This window comes from Oncorhynchus mykiss, chromosome 11, assembly GCF_057628025.1.
Source record: "Oncorhynchus mykiss isolate SJ-2025 chromosome 11, ASM5762802v1, whole genome shotgun sequence".
NCBI lineage: Eukaryota > Metazoa > Chordata > Actinopteri > Salmoniformes > Salmonidae > Oncorhynchus > Oncorhynchus mykiss.
Window position 1 is genome coordinate 70,670,906 of NC_143032.1, and position 17,896 is coordinate 70,688,801.

At 48.2% G+C, this 17,896-nt stretch overlaps 1 protein-coding gene across 1 annotated transcript in view; it reads left to right on the forward strand.

Moving 5' to 3' along the window:
• LOC110535101 (protein patched homolog 1) overlaps positions 1-5,056 on the forward strand; it is a 150,026-nt gene extending 144,970 nt beyond the window's left edge. Inside the window, exons 23-24 of the mRNA XM_036936201.2 lie at positions 217-757; positions 1,018-5,056. Coding sequence (XP_036792096.2) covers positions 217-756 — 540 coding nt within the window. The 3' untranslated portion in view covers position 757; positions 1,018-5,056. The remainder of the gene's footprint in view (positions 1-216; positions 758-1,017) is intronic.
• Positions 5,057-17,896: the final 12,840 nt, after the last annotated feature.

A 17,896-nucleotide genomic window follows, 5' to 3' on the forward strand; every position in this document is an offset into this window, starting at 1 on the left:
AAAAATGACTTGTGTCATGCACACAGATGTCCTAACCGACTTGCAAAACTATAGTTTGTTAACATGAAATTTGTGGAGTGGTTGAAAACAAGTTTTTAATGACTCCAACCTAAGTGTATGTAAACTTAATACTTCAGCTGTATGTTCACACTCTTTGTTTGAACATGTTGAGCATGTGTACAAGTTGTTCTGATTTTCTGATCTCTCTCCTGTCAGTCGGTCCTGCCGGAGTCGGATGCCCACCCCGGTGCATCCCGTCGCTTCAGCAAGAGGGACCTACAGTCCTTTCCCCCAGCCCGCCCATGCATGGCTTTTGAAACTGAGGCTGGAGGCCATTACGGCTCCGGGGGCCATTTTGTCTCGGGAGGCCACCGAGAACGTTCTGCGGGGCACAGAACTCGTCCATCCCACAACCCCCGGCCCAATCACCACCAACCTCAGCACTCTAATCCCGCCCCTACTTACTGCCAGCCCATCACCACGGTAACGGCCTCTGCATCGGTTACCATCGCTGTCCACTCTACCTCTCCCCCCACTCAGAGCCCCACCTCCTCTCACCCAGGACACACTGCAGCGGACAGTTACCACACAGCAAGGGGCGCAGAGCCTGCACCTGCCTTCCAGCACCCCCATGTGCCACTGGAGGTCCATACAGGTTGCAGAGGAACCAAGATGGACACCAAGGTGGAGGCCATGGAGCTCCAGGATGTGGAGTGTGAGGCAGTTGAGAGCGACTGTGATAAGAGGGCAAGCTGAGGTGAGCCTCAATGGAGTTTGTAGCTTCTCATGACAGTGCAGTAATTTACATGTTGGTATTACATCCACAAAGTACTTGCAATGAATGTTCCTTTTCCTTTGGTTTTGTTACTTGCCAAAAATGTCCCCATTCAGTCCTTCAAACCCTTTTTACTGCAACCTGAACATAATATATTGAGCGTTATGCCTTTAGAGAGTGAGATGTATGTGCTGTCATGACAGGTTTCTAACTCTGTGTTGTCTGTCTCTCTGTTGTTCCAGTGGAGGAGAGCAGAAGCACAACGGCCAAAGATGGACTCCCTCTCTCACTCAGCGGCCCAATGCAGCGCAGCTCAGCGACACACATAACCCAGTGGTGGGTAGTACCATGGTGCTCATTCTTACTGTAACCCCGTGGATGTTTGTCTTAGATATCTCTATCCATCATTAAAAGATGTATACTTATGTAAATATGAACAAAGAAGTAGCTATAATGTAGGAGTTGTACAGCTCCTTTTTTTAACAGACTGGGGACATCATTTCTATGGCGTGTGTGTTTTTGGTTTTACTTTCCTAGTCGGGGCCAGAAGTCATCACAAGCACAGTAAAACAAGAAAAATGGGAGACATTTAGCCAGTCCGCCCACAGGGAGAAAGGCTATTTTAAGCTTAGGGGTTAGGGTTACGATTAAGGTGATGGTTAGAATTAGGTTTAGGGTTAAATTAGGGGTTAAGGTTAGGGTAAAAATTAGGGTTAGCTTAAGGTTAGGGGTTAGGGAAAATAGGATTTTGAATGGGACCAATTATTTTGTCCCCACAAGGATATTAAAACAAACGTGTGTGTGTGAGAGAAATCTCTGATTACTGTTGTTCACTCGTCTGTGGATCTGTGCCATGAGGAAGCTTCATCTAGACAATACAGTTCAGCATACATTGTTGCTGCTTAAGATATTCTGTAATAATGTATAATAACTGTATAATAATTCTATGCAAATGTTTTATTTTATGTTAGAAAGAGGTGAGTGAGTGTATAAATGTGATTGTGGGTTTGTGTTTATGTGGGTGCGTAGGTGGGTCTGGGCGCGGGTGGGTGGGTAACCCATCAGATACATCTCTAAAAAGAAATATACTAACAATCACGTCAAGTGATACTACTCAATAGCTACACGGGGCATGTATGTGTGTGTTTATATATATAGATATATATATGTGTGTGTTTGTGTATAAAGGTACTCTTTTTTTTTAAACAATTAATTTGCATATCACAAACCTGTGGTAGTTATGAAACAATTACTGTTGAACTCTGACTCACGCTATGCGTGCTATTTAATACGAGCCGATATGTAGAAGATATAAAAGGTGTCTGTTGTGACTTGGCTGTCCCTTATTTCCTCTGGGGATGTCATAGCTCTCAGCGGCCATCTTATAGTAGCATGAGTGGGCGTAAAAGTATCACTCCCATAGTTAAAGTGGAACTGACAGCGTTTTAACTACTTTGCAGATATGAAACAAACAGACTATCAAAATATCAGTAAAAAATATACAATTCCCAGTTTATGCTACAAAACCATGATAAGAAGTTTTAAAAAATAGGTTCTATTTGACTAAACATTCCATGATGTACACGAAGGCATTGTTGGCAGAATAGATGGATGCAGTTCAATACATGATTAATATAATTCACCAATACATTTCTTGGTAGTCCAAAAAACATTGCTATCAGGTTGTTACATTGTTTGCTGCCTCCATTAAGGATGCACTGTTTCAGTTTCAATGACTCAATATTTTGGACAAAAACAGACATGTAACTAAGGTTGGGAATGTCAATACAACCGAACTAGCAAGGGCAATGATCACAAGTCAGTCATAATAGGCTAGCGTATCTATTTATGTAGCAACCTAAAAACACGGAGCCTAACGTTAGCTAGCAAGCTAACTGCTAGGAGGGTGACATGTCATGCCATTGGAGGAGTGGGTGAGTGACTGACATTTTTCCCTCATATACACAGAGATGCAGGTGTCATTTGGTTAGCTAGTGAGAACTTGAACGACTGTTATCCAGTTAGCATATCTCAGATAACATGTAAACAGCTTAACCAGCTCTGCTATGACGACTAAAATAGTCAGAACAAAGTGTTTATTTTTGTCTGAAAATAGCTAGCTAGCAAGCTAACCAACTTTAGCCAGTTAGCTTGGGTGCTTGGTTGGGACAAGCATGCATTGGCAGGCAAGCTGCAGAAAGACGAGTAGGCTACAATTCCTCATTGTTTATAGGTGCAATTTTGACGGCCAACAAATAAGTTTTATCTAATGTTCCCTCGTTAGATTTTAGCTTATCTCGTCCTGACTAACATTAGTTGTTGATCTTGTTGTTGTTAATGTGCATAACGGAGGGAGAGAGAGCCTACCATTACATGGTTGTTTGATCAATAAGACTGTAATGTTCCCAAATGTAAGAGGACTCCAGTGGTATTTACATGTTAGCAGAAATCCATTCAGGTGTATTTAGTGGCTTTTGGCGAATGCATTCTAATGATGTAAAGTCGCACTGTTTCAGCCGCCTGTAAACACATAGTCCAGTTTAAAGTGAATGATTGCAGGCCTGTGTGGCAAATGGCGTGTTTGTATAAATGCCTACTGTAGCTCTGATTGGCTATGGCACACCGGTCTGTGTAGACTCCGGTCTTGGACGAGACAGCTGTTTTATTTACTGCAGTGTCTATTAATTGTCCAAACGCACAGCTGCTTTCCCACTTCATATTTCTATAGCATTTTCACATACCTGGTATGTAACTCCCAAAAACTCTAAGAATTTATTCAAAGGTGCTCGCTTGTCAGAAAACATTTAAAAGCATGTGATATTCTTCCTGGGGGTGTATATGAACAGATTTTGATATGATTTCATGTTGCCAAAATGCTGTCAATTCCACTTTAATGCATATTGCAATTGGTGGACAAAATCCATGGTAGCTAGTCAAGGCCATTATGGAGGATATTGTTGTGAAATGTACATGTTTGTTTCCTTTTTTTTCATGAATGCAACTTTTGTTATTCTCACTGTAAATATACATTGTTGTCCTATCTCTTGTGATAAGCTACAGTGATAAGCTACAGCTACGGTATTTCCCAACTCAACATGGCACTTGACTGAATTACACATTTCATTAACAAGAAACTCTTTCTTCCTCTTTACCCAATAAGATACACCGCCCAGAGAGCTGAAGGGTTTAGCACTATCTGGGCTAACAATACTGTGTGTGTGTGTGTGTCCGTCCTATCGCTCTTCCCTCCTCAGAGACAGCAAAGACAACTGCCCCCAATTTAACCCCAGCTGTCCCCACCCACCCAACCTCACCTCGTCACAATCAGGGTCAGGGTTCACCAAGCCCCCCCCCCCCCCCCCCCATCATGCCCGGTGTGTGTCAGTCATGTCTTTCCAGACCCCCCCCACACACACACACACACGTGTAGCTATGTGTCTTTTTGCGTGTCAGCTGCTTGAGTGAAAATCTTTTTTTCCCTCCTGATGTCACATTGGCAATAATGGAGAGAAATCATGGCTGGCAACTATTTTCTTACATTTTGTAATGTTTTGTTTGTGTTTGGTTTTTCAACGTTGAATTTGCGATATTTATATTTTTGTATTATGAGATGTTTTTGTTTTGTTCCATTATTGGTCATAAATGTCAGTGGATAACAAATGCAGGGATTTTTATGTCTATTGAAAAACACTATTACTGTTGTTTTGACATGAATGGTGTTCAAGCTGTATAAAATGTTTACTAATGTTAAGTAGGGAAACCAGAGTATATAACATTTACACTACAAGACTCACCATAGCTCTTAGAGGATTTTAAAAGGAAAAGAAACAGATCTATGGTTTTCTACAGATGCCATTTGGTCTTGGTTGGCGAGGATATATATTGTTTCAGTTACAAAGATAAATGTATGCCATATAATTTATTTATATGAAAATGTATTTTTGTAGTGTACATAGTTGTCAAGTTATTTGACAGAAGTATATATTTTTAAGAGTTTATATGTAATAATACCATAACAGAGAAAAATCCTACGGTGCACACTTTCATCGCTAACTGGCTCTGACGGCATTGACTGACTCGTCCCACTCAGTATTATCTATCATAGGGGAGAGAACTCAGCCAGCTGTTTCTATGGGTTTGTCAAAGGCTGGCCATGAAAGTAGAAGTTGTACCAGCTCTCTAAATACTAATGTTCAAACACTGATAGAATTCTAACAAATACAAATATTATAACTTATTTGTCTCTTTTTTTATAACTTTAATAAATGGATCTTAAAGGAATTGTTTGTTGTTGACTTTGAGTTAATGATTTCAGAAATGGTTTGATATCCTGAAACACAGAACATCTTCCCTGCCCTCTTCAGAAACAGCAAGGACAACTGGCCTCAATACTGACCTCACCTCGTTAAAATCCACAACATAAGGCCATGACAGTGCTATGTAAGGTATATACATAAAACACAATACGATACTGTACTTACCACACATTACAACATCTTTTCATAATAGTAACATGCACAGAACATGTTTTCGTTAAAGTCCCACTCGTTTTGAGTGAAATATAGTTTTTTACCTCTGAATATTGTTTACCATGTACTGTATGGTTTCACACTTTACATTATGTTGAACTGATATAATTTAAATGAGTAGTTACAGTATGTTTACTTAATGTAAAGTGTTGCCAGAACCCTTGATTATGGAGCATTTCCCCCTGTACATCACTAGGTCAAAACATTTTAGGTGAACACTATCAGGTACTCCTTGTCCACTCCTTGTCTCCTCCTCTCCTCTCCCTCCTCGCCATTGAATTGAAACTGGCTGACATCTGGTCCTGAATCCAGCAGCTCTAACAGCCACCTCCCTCGTTCCCCCCCCCCCCCCCCCCCCCCCCCCCCCTCTGCTCCCCTGTTTGGTAGGATTTTGATGGACAGCTTTATAGACTGTAAGGAAATTGGTTGTAGTTCCATTTCAGCTGGTCGGTTCAGAGTTATGAAAAAGGGCATGTGGCCAGGAGCTAACTGATGAAGATTCAGTCAGACTACCTCCTCTCCCTGTTTACTGACTGGCTAATTGACTGACGGACTAGCTGACTGGCTGGCTGACTGACAATGGCTGACTGACTGACTGAATGATTGACTGACAATGATTGATTGACTGGCTGACTGACAATGACTGACAATGACTGAATGAATTACTAAAGTCCAGGCTCTTAAAGAACAAGTGTTTCCTGTACCTGTCCTTTCAGCCCTGATCCCTGGATGATGGGGGGAACAGGGGAGGGAGGAGAGGATAGAAAGGGAGGAGAGCTATTTAAGATCTTGAAACTCCCAGAGTAATGGACTATTCAACTGTGGTTCCCTGCCCAGGGTTTGTGACAATAGACAACGAAGTGGTTTATTTTATCTCCCTCTTTCTCTCTATCAATCCCTCTTTCTCTTTCTCTCCCTCTTTCTATCGATCTTTCCCTGTATCTCTATCTTTCTGTCTTTCTCTCTATCTCTCTCTCTTTCTTTCACTCTCTCTCAAGCCTCCGTGAACAATTTAATATCTTAAACATTTGTCGTGAAGAAAGCTTCCCAGTGGAGTTACTGAATCCACTCCCTTTCTTCCCTCCCTCTCTCCCTGCCTGAAAGGAATGTCCATCATCACCTGCCGGTAGAGCTGATCCCTTTAAGTGTATACACTCCTCAACATGAATAATTGCTCTGTTGACATGACTGGAATGGACACTCGCGTGCAGACTGTACACACACACACACCTGCCAGGGCCAGATTTACAATTTTTTTATGCAAGCGGAGAAAAGGATAAATCTGTTGGAGGCATCAGATAGCGTGCTGATACGATATGACTCCACATCCAGACCAATGGGGCTTTACCTTCAAGACCTCACTGCTACCTTAAAAACCATTCAACTTCTCAGTGTGTGTTTGTGTGTGTATATACACTTCTACGTGCCAGCGTGCTACTAGCCAGGGTGACGTCAAAGACAAAAGGTGTTTCCAAAAGCTTGTCTTTAGTGTCAGCCACATCTTACACAAACGTTGTAGCAGTAGCTTCAGTTTGATTCCTATGACATGAACTGTTCTCAGCCAATGACTTGTCTATTTCTTGAACTGCGTTGTTGGTTAAGGGCTTGTAAGTTAGCATTTCATGGTATGATGCCTGTTGTATTCGGGACATGTGACTAATACAATTTGATACGGAATGCTTGCTGGATTGTTCAGGGAGAGCGTAGATATTGATGTGAGTCTTGGCTGGGCTTGAACCAGCGATCCTGCATATAACAGAGGGAATATGTGTTTGGTGCAAATTTAGAAATGATCCTTTATAGCTGGCAATGGTGAAAAGCGTGAACCGGAAGATAGCCAGCATTGTGTTTATTGACAACCTGCTGTTTGACAAGAGGAAACGAAAAGGCTTCTCTGTGGCCTTAACATTGAAACCCTTTCAACCAAGATCCTGATGTGTTGGCAGAGGTGGTAATGCGTTCACATCCAGGAAGGCTCCAGAAGCTCATTGTGTTGCAGCATGGGAGGCTTCCCTGGCCTGGCTCGGTCTGCTCTCCCAACCAGGGATCTGTTTGATTTGGCTGATTGTTCACAGAGAGACGACAGTATGGTGTTCAGGAGGATGTGGGGTCTGTAGTTCTACTGGCCACCCCTTATATTATATTACCCACAGCTAGAACTACAGCTCCAGATACAGAAGCCTCTGCTCTGCTATGGGTAATAACAGAATGAATGACCCGTGTGAGGATACTGAGATCTATTTCTGCTATTTGATCATGCAAGCTGTGGACATAATTGGGGAACGTTGACCCAGAGAATGTGTGTGTGTGCGTGTGTGTGTGTGCGCATGTTTTCTTTCTCTCTCATTCTGGGAGGCATTACAGTTGGAATTCAAAGTGCTGAAATCTGACATCGTTACACACATAAAAAATACTATAGTGTATTCTATGGTAGGAATACTATAGCATTCACTTGAGTGTTTTTCTGGACTTACTGTAGTATTTACAGTTTACTATAGTATAAATACTGTAGTCATTTGTATTATATACTATAGTAATTACTGTGTGTTTTTGGTGACATTACTGTAGTATTTACTAAAGTGTTTGTTTTATTTTCTTTGACATTGGGGGCTTTCTCCTTGAGGAATAACTACCGGAAAAATACTTAAAGAGCACATTTCCATAACCTGTAGGTATGTCGGTAGGTAGGACTGTGATCTGAACCAGGGAGTTCTGCTCTTTTATGTAACATGTAGATAACACAATATACTGTCTGTACTTGATATGTACATGTCTTACTTACAGGTAGCACAAATTGGGATATGGGGGAATGGACTGGATATATGCTAATTAAATACTGCAGTGGTTTTGCAGACTGCAGATTTTTTGCCAACATTTCTGTAGTATTTACTAGTGTTTGTTGTGTGCATAATACAGCGGTATTTACTATAGTACTCAACAGCATACTACAAATATACTAGTATACTAGGTTTAAGGTTAGGGAAAATAGGATTTGGAATCAATTCTTTGGTCCCCACAAGCATAGTAAAACAAACTTCTCAAAATAGTAATTTAGAGTTTTTAAATTGTATAGAAATGCAGTAAATTAGTTTAAACTTTAACATTTCTTGGATGGGGTTTGGAATGAAAACACTTCAGCACACCGCTGCATGTTTACACTGACTGATTTCACTCCAGCCATTACCATGAGCCTGTCCTCCCCAATTAAAGTGCCACCAGCCTCCTGTGGTGTGGGTGGATGGGCGGATGTGTTTTTGAGCGAGCGAGTGAAATGTATGTGTGTGTGTGTGTGTGTGCGGCCAATGGGCACGGTCTCCGCTCTCCAAGAATCTTACAAAACAAATAGCAGGTGTCACGTTCTGACCTCTATTTCCGTTGTTTTTGTATTTATTTAGTATGGTCAGGGCGTGAGTTGGGTGGGTAGTCTATGTTTGTTTTTCTATGTTTTGGTCTAGTTCTATGTTCGGCCTGATATGGTTCTCAATCAGAGGCAGGTGTTCGTCATTGTCTCTGATTGGGAACCATATTTAGGTAGCCTGGGTTTCACTGTGTGTTTGTGGGTGATTGTTCCTGTCTTTGTGTTTACACCAGATTGGGCTGTTTTGAGTTCTCACGTTTCTTGTTTTCGTTAGTTTGTTCATGTATAGTGTCTTCATTAAACTACAATGAACAACCACCACGCTGCGTTTTGGTCCGCCTCTACTCCACAACAAGAGAACCGTTACAGAATCACCCACCACAACAGGACCAAGCGGTGTGGTAATGGGCAACGGAAAAAGCAGCAGCAGGAGCAGCGTGAGGAGGTATGGACATGGGAGGAGGAATTAGACGGAAGAGGACCCTGGGCTCAGCCAGGAGAATATCGCCGTCCCAAAGAAGAACTGGAGGCGGCGAAAGCGGAGAGGCGCTGGTATGAGGAGGCAGCGCGGCGTCGTGGATGGAAGCCCGGGAGTCAGCCCCAAAAATTTCTTGGGGGGGGGCTAACAGGGAGTATGGCTACGCCAGGTAGGAGACCTGAGCCAACTTCCTGTGGTTACCGGGGGGCTGGAGAGACCGGGCAGGCACCGTGTTATGCTGTGGAGCGCACGGTGTCCCCAGTGCGGGTGCACAGCCCGGTGCGGTACATTCCAGCTCCGCGTATCGGCCGGGCTAGAGTGGGCATCGAGCCAAGTGCCATGAAGCCGGCTCTACGCATCTGGTCTCCAGTGCGTCTCCTTGGGCCGGCTTACATGGCACCAGCCTTGCGCACGGTGTTCCCGGTTCGCCTGCATAGCCCAGTGCGGGCTATTCCACCTCGCCGCACTGGCAGGGCGACCGGGACCATTCAACCGGGTAAGGTTGGGCAGGCTCGGTGCTCAAGAGCTCCAGTGCGCCTGCACGGCCCGGTCTATCCGTCACCACCTCCACACCCCAGCCCTCCGGTGGCAGCTCCCCGTACCAGGCTGTCTCTCCGGCCCATCCGTCCAGAGCCTTCCTCCTCTCCAGCGCTGCCGGAGCCTCCCGTCTGTCCGGCGCCTCTGCCGGAGCCTCCCGCCTGTCCGGCGCCTCTGCCGGAGCCTCCCGCCTGTCCGGCGCCTCTGCCGGAGCCTCCCGCCTGTCCGGCGCCTCTGCCGGAGCCTCCCGCCTGTCCGGCGCCTCTGCCGGAGCCTCCCGCCTGTCCGGCGCCTCTGCCGGAGCTTCCCGCCTGTCCGGCGCCTCTGCCGGAGCCTCCCGCCTGCCCGGCGCCTCTGCCGGAGCTTCCCGTCTGCCCGGCGCCTCTGCCGGAGCTTCCCGTCTGCCCGGCGCCGCCAGTGCCGCCCGTCTGCCCAGCGCCGCCAGTGCCGCCCGTCTGCCCAGCGCCGCCAGTGCCGCCCGTCTGCCCAGCGCCGCCAGTGCCGCCCGTCTGCCCAGCGCCGCCAGTGCCGCCCGTCTGCCAGGAGCCGCCAGTGCCGCCCGTCTGCCAGGAGCCGCCAGTGCCGCCCGTCTGCCAGGAGCCGCCAGTGCCGCCCGTCAGCCAGGGGCCGCCAGTGCCGCCCGTCAGCCAGGGGCCGCCAGTGCCGCCAGTCAGCCAGGGGCCGCCAGTGCCGCCAGTCAGCCAGGGGCCGCCAGTGCCGCCCGTCAGCCAGGGGCCGCCAGTGCCGCCCGTCAGCCAGGGGCCGCCAGTGCCGCCAGTCAACCAGGGGCCGCTAGAGCCCCTCCGCCCGGAGCAGCTGCCCCTCTGTCCCGAGCAGCTGTCCCTCTGTCCCGAGCAGCTGTCCCTCTGTCCCGAGCAGCTGTCCCTCTGTCCCGAGCAGCTGTCCCTCTGTCCCGAGCAGCTGCTTCACCTCTGTCCCGAGCTGCCCCCCTGTCCCAAGCAGCTCCTCTGTCCCGAGCTGCTGCCGCCCCTCTGTCCCGAGCAGCTGCCGTCCCTCTGTCCCGGGCAGCTGCCCCTCTGTCCCGAGCAGCTGCCCCTCTGTCCCGAGCAGCTGCCCCTCTGTCCCAAGCAGCCCCTCTGTCCAGTGGGGTCATTGAGAGGGGTGGGCAGGGTGAGTAAGCCACGGAGGCGGACAATAAGGCGGACTAGGACAATGGCGAAGTGGGGTCCGCGTCCCGCGCCAGAGCCGCCACCGCGGACAGACGCCCACCCAGACCCTCCCCTATAGGTCAAGGTTTTGCGGCCGGAGTCCGCACCTTTGGGGGGGGGGTACTGTCACGTTCTGACCTCTATTTCCGTTGTTTTTGTATTTATTTAGTATGGTCAGGGCGTGAGTTGGGTGGGTAGTCTATGTTTGTTTTTCTATGTTTTGGTCTAGTTCTATGTTCGGCCTGATATGGTTCTCAATCAGAGGCAGGTGTTCGTCATTGTCTCTGATTGGGAACCATATTTAGGTAGCCTGGGTTTCACTGTGTGTTTGTGGGTGATTGTTCCTGTCTTTGTGTTTACACCAGATTGGGCTGTTTTGAGTTCTCACGTTTCTTGTTTTCGTTAGTTTGTTCATGTATAGTGTCTTCATTAAACTACAATGAACAACCACCACGCTGCGTTTTGGTCCGCCTCTACTCCACAACAAGAGAACCGTTACAGCAGGGAAAAGACAGAGGAGAGAGAGCGAGAGAGGAAGAGAGAGGGGGAGAGTCAGACACATCCCATTCCTAGAAACAGCTGACCTGATTCACAACACATTCAGGAGGGTTCAAAGACTTCTAGTTTTCAAAGAAAGAGGTCCACTTGAGAAACACCTAGAAGGGGAATGATTGTATCACCCTCAATAAATGTCCAACTCTGGGTGGTGTGGTGCTGGATACGTTTTTTGTGCAGAGGTTCTAATGCCTACATGAAGAAATACTGTACAACAGCACAGCACCTCTGTCTTCAACCTCAGCAGATTCACCCTCATATTAATCTGGTCTTATTTGTTCAACAAAGACAAAGGGGTGGGTGAGGGGTTAGAGAGACAGCTGGGTGGATGAGGGGTTAGAGAGACTGAGGAGTGGATGAGGGGTTAGAGAGACGGAGGAGTGGATGAGGGGTTAGAGAGACGGAGGGGTGGATGAGGGGTTAGAGAGACGGAGGGGTGGATGAGGGGTTAGAGACAGAGGGGTGGATGAGGGGTTAGAGAGACAGCTGGGTGGATGAGGGGTTAGAGAGACAGAGGGGTGGATGAAGGGTCAGACGGCTGGGTGGATGAGGGGTTAGAGAGATGGAGAGGTGGATGAGAGGTTAGAGAAACAGATGGGTGGATGAGGGGTTAGAGAGACGGAGGGGTGGATGAGGGGTCAGAAAGACAGAGGGGTGGATGAGGGGTCAGAGAGACGGAGGGGTGGATGAGGGGTCAGAGAGACGGAGGGGTGGATGAGGGGTCAGAGAGACGGAGGGATGGATGAGGGGTCAGAGAGACGGAGGGATGGATGAGGGGTCAGAGAGACGGAGGGGTGGATGAGGGGTCAGAGAGACGGAGGGGTGGATGAGGGTTAGAGAGACAGGGGTGGATGAGGGTTAGAGAGACAGAGGGGTGGATGAGGGTTAGAGAGACAGGGGTGGATGAGGGTTAGAGAGACAGAGGGGTGGATGAGGGTTAGAGAGACAGAGGGGTGGATGAGGGTTAGAGAGACAGAGGGGTGGATGAGGGTTAGAGAGACAGAGGGGTGGATGAGGGTTAGAGAGACAGAGGGGTGGATGAGGGTTAGAGAGACAGAGGGGTGGATGAGGGGTCAGACAGCTGGGTGGATGAGGGGTTAGAGAGATGGAGAGGTGGATGAGAGGTTAGAGAGACAGATGGGTGGATGAGGGGTTAGAGAGACAGAGGGGTGGATGAGGGGTTAGAGACGGAGGGGTGGATGAGGGGTTAGAGAGACAGCTGGGTGGATGAGGGGTTAGAGAGACAGAGGGGTGGATGAAGGGTCAGACGGCTGGGTGGATGAGGGGTTAGAGAGATGGAGAGGTGGATGAGAGGTTAGAGAAACAGATGGGTGGATGAGGGGTTAGAGAGACGGAGGGGTGGATGAGGGGTCAGAGAGACGGAGGGGTGGATGAGGGGTCAGAGAGACGGAGGGGTTAGAGAGATGGAGGGGTAGATGAGGGGTCAGAGAGACAGCTGGGTGGATGAGGGGTTAGAGAGACGGAGGGGTGGATGAGGGGTTAGAGAGACGGACGGGTGGATGAGGGGTTAGAGAGACGGAGGGGTGGATGAGGGGTCAGACAGCTGGGTGGATGAGGGGTTAGAGAGATGGAGGGGTGGATGAGAGGTTAAAGAGACGGAGGGGTGGATGAGGGGTCAGACAGCTGGGTGGATGAGGGGTTAGAGAGACAGCTGGGTGGATGAGGGGTTAGAGAGACGGAGGGGTAGATGAGGGGTCAGAGAGACCCGGGGGTGGATGAGGGGTCAGAGAGACTGAGGGGTGGATGAGGGGTCAGAGAGACTGAGGGGTGGATGAGAGGTTATAGAGACTGAGGGGTGGATGAGGGGTTAGAGAGACAGAGGGGTGGATGAGGGGTCAGACAGTTGGGTGGATGAGGGGTTAGAGAGACAGCTGGGTGGATGAGGGGTTAGAGAGACGGAGGGGTGGATGAGGGGTCGGAGAGACGGAGGGGTAGATGAGTGGTTAGAGAGAGGGAGGGGTGGATGAGTGGTTAGAGAGACGGAGGGGTGGATGAGGGTTAGAGAGACGGAGGGTGGATGCGGGGTTAGAGAGACGGAGGGGTGGATGAGGGGTTAGAGAGACAGCTTGGTGGATGAGGGGTTAGAGAGACAGCTGGGTGGATGAGGGATAAGAGAGACGGAGGGGTGGATGAGGGGTCAGAGAGACGTAGGGGTGGATGAGGGGTCTGAGAGACGGAGGGGTGGATGAGGGGTTTGAGAGACGGCGGGAGGTGGATGCGGGGTTAGAGAGACGGAGGGGTGGATGAAGGGTTAGAGAAACGGGTGGATGAGGGGTCAGAGAGACGGAGGGGTGGATGAGGGGTCAAAGAGACGGAGGGGTTAGAGAGACGGAGGGGTAGATGAGGGGTCAGAGAGACAGCTGGGTGGATGAGGGGTTAGAGAGACGGAGGGGTGGATGAGGGGTTAGAGAGACGGACGGGTGGATGAGGGGTTAGAGAGACGGAGGGGTGGATGAGGGGTCAGACAGCTGGGTGGATGAGGGGTTAGAGAGATGGAGGGGTGGATGAGAGGTTAAAGAGACGGAGGGGTGGATGAGGGGTCAGACAGCTGGGTGGATGAGGGGTTAGAGAGACAGCTGCGTGGATGAGGGGTTAGAGAGACGGAGGGGTAGATGAGGGGTCAGAGAGACGCAGGGGTGGATGAGGGGTCAGAGAGACTGAGGGGTGGATGAGGGGTCAGAGAGACTGAGGGGTGAATGAGAGGTTATAGAGACTGAGGGGTGGATGAGGGGTTAGAGAGACAGAGGGGTGGATGAGGGGTCAGACAGTTGGGTGGATGAGGGGTTAGAGAGACAGCTGGGTGGATGAGGGGTTAGAGAGACGGAGGGGTGGATGAGGGGTCGGAGAGACGGAGGGGTAGATGAGTGGTTAGAGAGAGGGAGGGGTGGATGAGTGGTTAGAGAGACGGAGGGGTGGATGAGGGTTAGTGAGACGGAGGGTGGATGCGGGGTTAGAGAGACGGAGGGGTGGATGAGGGGTTAGAGAGACAGCTTGGTGGATGAGGGGTTAGAGAGACAGCTGGGTGGATGAGGGATAAGAGAGACGGAGGGGTGGATGAGGGGTCAGAGAGACGTAGGGGTGGATGAGGGGTCTGAGAGACGGAGGGGTGGATGAGGGGTTAGAGAGACGGCGGGAGGTGGATGCGGGGTTAGAGAGACGGAGGGGTGGATGAAGGGTTAGAGAAACGGGTCGATGAGGGGTTAGAGAGACGGGGGGTGGATGAATGAACACTTGGACCTCCTAACAACCTTCTGTTCTATTTTCTAAGAAAAAGAAGAGGAAGAGTATGGACTGGGGTCAGAGAGACTGAGGGGTGGATGAGTGGTTAGAGAGACCGAGGGGTGGATGAGGGGTTAGAGAGACAGCTGGGTGGATGAGGGGTTAGAGAGACAGCTGGGTGGATGAGGGGTTAGAGAGACAGCTGTGTGGATGAGGGGTTAGAGAGACAGCTGGGTGGATGAGGGGTTAGAGAGAGCTGGGTGGATGAGGGTTTATAGAGACAGCTGGGTGGATGAGGGGTTAGAGAGACTAGGGGTGGATGAGGGTTTATAGAGACAGCTGGGTGGATGAGGGGTTAGAGAGACGGAGGGGTGGATGAGGGGTTAGAGAGACAGCTGGGTGGATGAGGGGTTAGAGAGACAGCTGGGTGGATGAGGGGTTAGCGAGACAGCTGGGTGGATGAGAGGTTAGAGAGACAGCTGGGTGGATGAGGGGTTAGAGAGACAGCTGGGTGGATGAGGGGTTAGAGAGACTAGGGGTGGATGAGGGTTTATAGAGAGACTAGGGGTGGATGAGGGGTTAGAGAGACGAGGGGTGGATGAGGGTTTATAGAGATAGCTGGGTGAATGAGGGGTTAGAGAGACGAGGGGTGGATGAGGGTTTTCAGACAGCTGGGTGGATGAAAGGATAGAGAGGAGTGTTGGCTGGTGTATAGGAAGGAGTAGTGAAACAGCATGAGTGTGATTATGGTGAGTGATGTTGTTTACTCTCATTTCCATCTGGCATAATTGCTCCTGCATAGCCAGGTGGAAAACCAAACCGTTGTTTACCTTTCAGCCCGTGACTGAGGAGGGCCAGCCCCGTACCACGGTCTCATGAACCAGGCCGCCAACACTGGAGGTGCTTATATCGCTTACCATCTTACTCTCTCTCCATAGGAACAGTGGGGTAAATTGAGCCAAAGGATTAGTTAAGCCACCTCTTGTTTCTAGGCAACCATACACAAAATGAATCCGGTGACAAAATATTTAGGAAGATGTCATCATTTCATGTCTGTGAAGGAAGAAACCACATGGAAAAAGTGGTAAGCAAGTTAGGTAATTTTTCGGGGGGATTTCACAAAGGAAAATGTATGTATTGTTTCATCATGCTTTTATCTAAACCTAAGTAGATCGTTTTGGGATGGTTTTATACATTAGTTGGGGTCTGTATAAGCTACAATATGAGGTCCTAAACCTGGAATGAAAGTGCATCCTTGTATATGGGGGGGTAAGTTGAGTATAATTATTACATTTTGTCAGTTTTAAACGCCAACCCATCCACCCCAACCGACTTTCGTTTTTGCCTTAAGTAACCTTCGGTCTTACGTAACCATACCAAACGTAACATATCATACTAATTTCAGTATCCAGGATTTGCATTTACTATGTTACGTCTAATCTATGAGACCAGGCTGATACACAACATTCTGAATGTGTGTAGACATCTTTGTTAGAAAGAATAATACATTTCCGTTGATTTAGTGATGCTGAATGTAAAAAATGGCTCAACTTACCCCACTAGCCCTTACTCTGGTTTTTATCCCTCTGTCTTCTAACTGAGACAACCATCTGGTTATGTGAAGATTGGCTCCAGCAAGTTATGATGATGTACATTTTATCTTTATTTAAGAACAAATTGTTATTTTCAACGACAGCCTACAAACAGTGGTTAACTGCCTTGTTCAGGGGTAGAATGACAGATCTTTACCTTGTCAGCTCGGGGATTCGATCTTGCAACCTTCCAGATACTAGTCCAACACTCTAACCACTAGGCTACTTGCCACCCCATGTGTTTACGGTGAAGATGACTGAATGCTGAATGCTGTCCTTCCGTTTGGTTTATACACTACAAAAAGATGTGGACACCTGCTCGTCAAATATCTCATTCCAAAATAATGGGCATTAAAATGGAGTTGGTCCCCCCTTTGCTGCTATAACAGCCACCACTCTTCTGGGAAGGCTTTCCACTAGATGTTGGAACATTGCTGCAGGGACTTTCTTCCATTCAGGCATAAGAGCATTAGTGAGGTCGGGCGATTAGGCCTGGCTCACAGTCGGCAATCCAATTCATTCTAAATGTGTTCGATGGGGTTGAGGTCAGGGCTCTGTGCAGGCCAGTCATGTTCTTCCACAACAATCTCAACAAACCATTTCTGTATGGACCTTGCTTTGTGCACAGGGGCATTGTCATACTGAAACAGGAAAGGGCCTTCCCCAAACTGTTGCCACAAAGTTGGAACCACAGAATCGTCTAGAATGTCATTGTATGCTGTAGAGTTATGATTTCCCTTCACTGGAACTAAATGGCCTAGCTCAAACCATGAAAAACAGCCCCAGATCATTATTCTTCTTCCACCAAACTTTTCAGATGGCACTATGCATTCGGGTAGGTAGTGTTCTCCTGGCATCCGCCAAACCTAGATGCGTCCGCCAGACTGCCAGTTGGTGAGGCGTGATTCGTCACTCCAGAGAACGCGTTTCACCTGCTCCAGAGTGCAATAGCTGTGAGCTTTACACCACTCCAACTGAGGCTTGGCATTACGCAAGGCAATCTTATATTATGGAACCATTTTCTTGTTGTTTAAATTTACATACAGCCAGGGCCCTGGCCCAGGGCACACTTCAAAACTCAGAAAAAATAAAAAGTAAAGTACAAATACAATACTTAACATACTCCAAAACAACACTTAACATACGTTTCCTTAGTTACTTTACACCACTGCGCACACACACACATACACACACACACACACACATACACATTCACACACACACACACACACAAACACACACACACACACACACACACACACACACACACATACACACACACACATACACACACACACACACAACCCTCCTTTTTGTTTAAACAAAGGCTGTTTATCTCTGCCAGCAAACATGCAACGATGTATAGGAACAGATGCGTCATCTAAGGGAGAAAAAAACAGTGAAATACTTTCACGTGTATTTGGGAGTGTTGGTGAACACACTGTTAATCCCAGATTACACCATTTGATTTCACACAGCCACTTTGCCTGTATTCTCTCCAAGAGGAAAGGTCTCATTTTACCTCCATCACTACCTCCCTCCCTCTCTCATCCTTCAAAACCTCCCTCCTTCCATCCCTCACTACCTCCCTCTCTCCATCACTCTCTCTCTCATCTCAACTATCTATCCAGTTCTCTTTCAAATGGCAAAGAGAGGGAATGAA